Raw genomic sequence first — 6,647 nt, 5'->3', positions numbered from 1 at the left:
TGTCTCTCTCTCTCTCGGTGTCTCTCATGAATAAATAAAATCTTTATTATTTTTTTTTAATTTTTATTTATTTATGATAGTCACACAGAGAGAGAGAGGCAGAGACAAAGGCAGAGGGAGAAGCAGGCTCCATGCACCGGGAGCCCGACGTGGGATTCAATCCCGGGTCTCCAGGATCGTGCCCTGGGCCAAAGGCAGGCGCTAAACCGCTGCGCCACTCAGGGATCCCTAAATAAAATCTTTAAAAATTAATTAATACCAAGGAGGTAGTCATGTTGTGGTCTTTCCCGATTAAAACTGAAGATAACCTCCTCCTCCTCGGAAGAAGAGGAAAGAAAGAAAAAAAGAAAATGACTACTATTACCTGTAGTCATTAGTAATCCTCAATGCCAATTCAGGAATAAAAAAGTAAATAATGGAATGTTGAAACTTCCTTAGCACTTATTTTGCTTAATCACATTTCAGGGTTACATGCAATTGAATACTTCAGTCCTATTTTAACATGCTTTCTAAATGATAGCAAGCGTTCGTTCAAGTTTTATCAAATACTGGCACTATCACGTAGTTACTAATCTTGCAAGCACTTATTTTGCAAGGACATTCAACTTTTCCTTCTCAAGGAAATTACTTACTGGATTTGATTGATGCGTTTAATGAGAAAACAGAACATATTGCCAGGAGAGCATTCTAGTATTTCATATAATTAAAAATCTTTCAAAGGTTTGGTTATGCATAAATCCTTATCTACATCAGGTAAGTTTGGGGAATCCTAAAAGTCATTCATCTGATAACTTACTGCATAGGTAAGTGAATTTAGGAATCTCTAATTTAGCTTACATAGATTACTCCACTCAAATTCCATTTTCTGCTTGCGCACTATCAACAAACATGAGGCTTTTTACACCTTCAGCCAAGGAAGTAATGAAGTACATGGTACAGATGTTTTCTTCATTTAGCATCTTACATACAAAATCTAAAGTCATACTGAATTCAGAATATATATCAAAAAGTTGGTATAATTACAGAGCCAACAGCAGGTCACCACTGATAGTAACTGGAGAAGTGAAAATAAACTTTATTTGGCAGATCCTTTAATAGCATCATAAACATCTTAAATATAATGAAAGTTTCAAAGCTCCAAGATAAATGTCAATGGAGCCAAGGAGCTACCTAATCTTCAGATGTCCTAGGAGTTCATATGATAGGACCACTCTTCCCTTGGTCTGGTGACACCCCAAGTTCTCTTGGCAGGAGTAAAAAGGACTTAACAATGCCAATTTCAAGTGTAAACAAATTAGAGGTGAAAGTAGTAAGCATATTCAGTATCTACTCAAAGATGACCTAATATAACTCTGTGATCAGTTATTCATGAACTTTAATTTCAGCCTACTGTAAAGTTGACTTCCAGGTAACAGCCAAATTTTACTTTCATACTACTACCTCAGAAAGAAAAATTATTTAAGAACTTGTAAAGCATCTGACTTTAATAGTAACACTAAAGTTAAATAAATGAAAAGTGAGGGCAGCCTGGGTGGCTCAGCGGTTTGGGGCCATCTTTGGCCCAGGGCATGACCCTGACATCCGGGATCGAGTCCCACGTCGGGCTCCCTGCATGGAGCCTGCTTCTATCTCTGCCTTTCTCTCTCTCTCTCTCTCTCTGTGTGTATCTCTCATGAATAAATAAATAAAATCTTTTAAAAAAAAGAAAAGTGATCAAGCTTGGTTTCATTACAAAAGAAACAAACCAACAATGAAGGTTTCAAATGTACTTTATTTCTTAAATCATGCCATATTTTAGTAGGTGCACAGTGCTTTCTCCTGGCATCAATTATGAGTTGGTTTTGAAACAATTCATTATTATACCAGCTGGGATTACTGATCCCTCCATTCCTTTGGGGTGACTCTGCCAACAGGGGACAGGTTCCATTCTATTCCAATTTGTGTTGCTGTCTGTAAGAATTAAAACACTATTAGTTATAAATGTTTAAACCAGAATCCACTCTTCCTTGGAGACTATTTCTTAAAAGTGACAAAGCTACTCTACAGGTTAAAAACACACAGAAACTCAGCTGGGATGTAGTGCCTTCCACGTAGGCCAAAGCTAATTGCTGTCCTAATTCGTTAGAACAGTACTGTTTGATAGGGTGTCCTGAGATGCAAGAAATGTCTAGATCTTCACTAACACAATAGCCACATAAGGCTATTGAGCAACTGAAATATGGCTTGTATAACTGAACAATTGAATTTTTAATTAATTCAAATTTTTACTTCACATTTCTCTACTACCTCAAAACATTGCTTCACTCAACCAGAACTACCCAAATACTGCCAAACATTACTTTTATAATATCCTTTCATCAAGGAACACCACCTCCAAAAGTGACCCCGATCACACATTTGTTCACCACCCATTTACTCTTCTAATTAAGTACACATATCTATTTTAACAATATATTTAAGGAAGGTTGAAAACAAGAATGAAAAGCCCCATTAATAAAAATCTTTGTTTATAAAGGCAAGGGTTGATAGGTATCTCTTAAGAACTGTATGTATGTATGTATTTATCCTACTTTTAACCAACAAGTAAAACTGGTAAGACTAAAACTAAAATGAAAGCAAGTCACTTTACATCTCATCCATAATATTTTGTACTCAGTTCTGGGGTACAACAGTTTCTCTTCTAAAATTCTTTTAGAAGAGAAACTGATTAAGCGAAGGACGGTGACCCAAAGATGGTGAAAACCCTGGAAATCATGTAACAAAAAGTGATTAACAGATCTAAGGATATTTAATCTAAAAGATAAGATCCAGGAGACATGATAACAATCTTCTAATATCTAATGGTTGATACAATACATGGAAACGGGATCAGAATTTGTTGCAAGAAAATGATGGGTAGAATATGAATGCTTAATGCTATGGAAGATATTCCTGCAGTGGGTGGGTAATTACATCAGGAAGTCTTTGAAGTCCCTCCTAACTAGAAATGTATACTGTGTGAAAACATTTTGAATACATAAATAGGAAGAGAAAAACATCTAACATAGAAAATTATCAATCGACAGTACTTACATATGCCCATACAGCAATACAGAAAGTGGCTCCACTAGCTAATACAGCATTACCATATTTATCATGGAAATCAGGTGCCCGTTTCTGGTGACTCTGCCTTGCCATTGTTTGTGGAATGCTTTGAACTTAAAAAAAAAAATACAGAAGTGTATCAGTTACAAGGAAAAGAGAACATGTAATTGATATTGCTAATCAGGAAAGCAAAGTTATCTTTATAGTATTATGTTCAATAAAATGTTAAAACGCATTGTAGCTAAAAGCAAAGTAGTGAACTTTAAAATGCATCAAAGATAATTTGACAGATGTATAGATATGTGAGAAAAATATGTCAAAATTTAATCGTACTTCTGCAGTGCATATGTATTTATCATACAATTCTTCCAACTTTTCTGTCTGAAACTTTTCATAATAAAATCTTAGGGGAGGGATTCCTGGGTGGCTCAGCGGTTGAGTGCCTGCCTTCAGCCCAGGGTGTGATCCTGGAGACCCAGGGTCGAATCCCATGTCGGGTTCACTTCATGGAGCCTGCTTCTCCCTATGCCTGTGTCTCTGCCTCTCCCTCTCTCTCTCTCTCTCTCTCTCATGAATAAATGGATAAAATCTTAAAAATCAAATCAAATCAAATCAAATCAAATCTTAGGGGATAAAACAGAACAGGTGATGCCAGTAGCATTCACTACAAACCTCTGGAACTTTCCTCCTATTCATAATATGAATATTTAGGACTTAAATTTTCACTAGTTTAACTCTGCAGTGCTCAACAACTTGACAACATAAAAAGGTAAACCCAAAATGAATTTTGAATGAAAGCACATTAAATGTTTATGACCTTACAATTACAAAAAAAAAACCTCCAAAACTAGAGTAAACTTGATTTTTTTTAAATTACTAATAAATGCAACACTTGCTGAAAGAAATGGAGTATATGAAAATATGTAAGACATAGACCCTGTCCTCAAGTAACCTGCAGTCTATAGGATACGAGATTTATATACACAAATCACTCTAAGTAGAATATTAGCTAAATACTTTGAACAGCAGGTAGGATTTGCTTATGTAGATGAAGGAAAGGGAAATCTGAAAAAAGGTGGAGGAATAAAAAGCCCAGTGTACTACAAAACCAATTATGTATGAAGAACAAGGTATATAGACAAGTAATAGGAATAAAACTAGAAAGGATAATGGAGGGCTACTCTTTTGGTAGAGGCAAAGGTTTTTGAGAATGATATTAAAACTTTGCCTTACTATTATTTTAGTAGAATGAGTTTTAAAATTGCCTCTAGAGGCTCTTAAGAGAGCTTGCTTGGCAAAGAACCAAAACTGCAAAATATGTATTTCCAGATTTTTTTCTCTTCCTAAGTATCAGATCCTTATTGTTTTACAGCCTCAAATGGTACTTACATAATGGAAAGCATATATTTTTTTAAAGATTTATTTGAGAGACCGAGAATGTGCAAGGGGAGGGGTAGAGGAAGAGAAGCAGACTCCCCGCTGAGTACGGAGCCTGACTTCTGCGGACCCCAAGACACTTGAGATCACAACCCTAGCTGAAACCACGGATTGGAGGTTTAACACGCTGAGCCACCCAGGCGCCCCTGCAATGTAAAGCATATTTAAAAAACAGCAAGGTGGGACACCTGGGTGGCTCAGCAGTTAAGTGTCTGCCTTCAGCTCAGGGCGTGATCCTGGAGTCCCGGGATGGAATCCCACATCGGGCTCCCTGCATGGAGCCTGCTTCTCCTCTGCCTATGTCTCTGTCTCTCTCCGTGTCTCTCATGAATAAATAAATAAAATCTTTAAAATAAATAAAAAACAGCAAGGGTGCCTGGCTGGCTCAGTCATTTAAGTTTCTGTCTTTGACTCAGATCATAATCCCAAGGTCCTGGGATGGAGCCCAACATTGGGCTCCCTGCTCAACAGGGAGTCTGTTTCTCCCTCTGCCCTTCCCCCTGGCTTGTGATCTCTCTCTCTCTCTTTCCAATAAATAAATAAAATCTTTTTAAAAATTTAAAAACAGCAAGAAAAAAAGAAAAAAGAAAAAGCAACGTCGCCCATTCGTTAGCATTTAAGAATATAACGGCTTCTATGTGATACAGTGGGTTATTTCAGGATAGTTACTTGGCCATTAATGATTTCTCCTCTTAACTGCCTTACAGGTTTTCTTTTCTTCTTTCATACATGGGATGAGCAAATTTAGAAACATTTCACAACATATTCTGCTCTAAAGCAGTTAAAAAGTGAATGTGTGAATTCTACATTGAAAAAAAAAAAACAAAAAACTCCTTCTGAGGTACAAGGCCCTACCTACTCAAAGGGTAAATAAATAAGTTAAAATTACGAAACAATTCTGCAACATCTCGTGACCTCAAAATTCAGGTCACCCAAGTGGATTTCTTTAGACCTCTCCACTGTAATAAGAAATGGTTACTATTATCTATTGGTAATCTCATATAATCCTCAACAATTGTATGAGGTAGAAATAATTTACTAACCCCCTATTTTACAAAGGAGGAAAATGAGGTTCAGAGAAAAATCCCTTGCCCAAAGTGAAAGAAATAATAGATGTGGCTTTTGAAATATTGAAAAACAAGCTGAGCAACTCTTTTTTTGGTGACTGTCAAAGCTGTTTGAGTGTTTAGAACTCAGTCTCGTAATACCTTTAATGACTCTAAACTGAAAATAAAAGGATAGCTAAGTGGTAATTGCTTAAGGTCACTTTCAATATTAAATAACTGCTCACGTTACTCAAGGTCACCTTCACTGCAAGTCAAGTACGGAAATGAATTGTCTCTTTCCAATATAATGCATTCTCAATACACACGTCTGGTCTCAAAATTCGCTCGTACCTGCCTGTTAGATGAGAAAAAAATTACAACTATTTTCCTATAAGCTAATACTCAATTAATAAACAACAAAAAAACATAAAAGCTGCAGTGTTGTCTCCTTGCAATGAAACCAGAGAAAGAGCTAGATTTACAGTATCCTTCCATTACAGTTACAGGATTAGAAAAGGAGGTTCTTCTCTTTGAGGGTAAATGTATCCTCAAAGCTAAAATTTACGAAATTACTGAAGGAATGAGTAGTGTCCACCAAGAATCTCCTTCCCTGAAATCGTATTAAGCGAATTTTAAAAAACAAAAAACTATGCTATGACTCTGGTAACAGAAAATGAGCTGAGAACCAAAACGGAAACACCAGGCGATAAAGTTAAAGCTAAGGACAGCTTCCCAATTACTTGGGGCGAGGTCGGAGACCTCGCATTTTTAATTAGGAAATCGGGATGTAGGTGGAAGGAAAGGGCGCGAGAGACTACCAGGACAAATGCGTAAAAGGCGGTTGGAAATTATTTGCTCATAATTTTTGCTTACCTCGGAGACGACTTAGAGCGTTTCTGGCCACGGGAAACATCCTGAAGCTGAAGGCAGAACGGTGCAAATGCGGTAACTGCTTTGCTACAACTTCGTGCTAAGTACCCTTGCAAAGAGCCCTGAAAAACAAAATGGCTTCCGGCTGGGCTCTTTAATGAGATTTAGAGAAATCTCGCGAGACCTGTAAAAGAAAACCCCAACTTTATG

The 6,647-nt window shown here is 37.0% G+C and overlaps 1 protein-coding gene across 1 annotated transcript; it reads right to left on the bottom strand.

Moving 5' to 3' along the window:
* Window positions 1-1,751: 1,751 nt before the first annotated feature.
* LOC100684983 (cytochrome c oxidase subunit 7B, mitochondrial) lies at window positions 1,752-6,602 on the bottom strand. The gene is made up of 3 exons (XM_038587765.1): window positions 6,441-6,602; window positions 3,073-3,197; window positions 1,752-1,950 (listed from the first exon to the last, which is right to left on the bottom strand). Exons 1-3 carry the CDS (start codon window positions 6,478-6,480, stop codon window positions 1,873-1,875), a joined length of 243 nt encoding a protein of 80 aa, XP_038443693.1. The 5' UTR covers window positions 6,481-6,602; the 3' UTR covers window positions 1,752-1,872.
* Window positions 6,603-6,647: the final 45 nt, after the last annotated feature.

The sequence above is a fragment of the Canis lupus genome, chromosome X, assembly GCF_011100685.1.
Source record: "Canis lupus familiaris isolate Mischka breed German Shepherd chromosome X, alternate assembly UU_Cfam_GSD_1.0, whole genome shotgun sequence".
Lineage (NCBI taxonomy): Eukaryota > Metazoa > Chordata > Mammalia > Carnivora > Canidae > Canis > Canis lupus.
The sequence above is the reverse complement of the archived record's forward strand: the minus strand, read 5'-3'. Positions and strand labels throughout refer to the sequence as shown.

What these genes read in the sequence shown, in the direction of transcription:
- LOC100684983 (XM_038587765.1), bottom strand. Translation starts at nt 6,480, where the DNA reads ATGTTTCCCGTGGCCAGAAACGCTCTAAGTCGTCTCCGAG. An exon ending in CGCTCTAAGTCGTCTCCGAG is followed by an intron (nt 3,198 to 6,440) that starts GTAAGCAAAAAT and finishes TTTTTTTTTAAG; the next exon opens with TTCAAAGCATTCCACAAACA. An exon ending in GTATTGCTGTATGGGCATAT is followed by an intron (nt 1,951 to 3,072) that starts GTAAGTACTGTC and finishes TAATTCTTACAG; the next exon opens with ACAGCAACACAAATTGGAAT.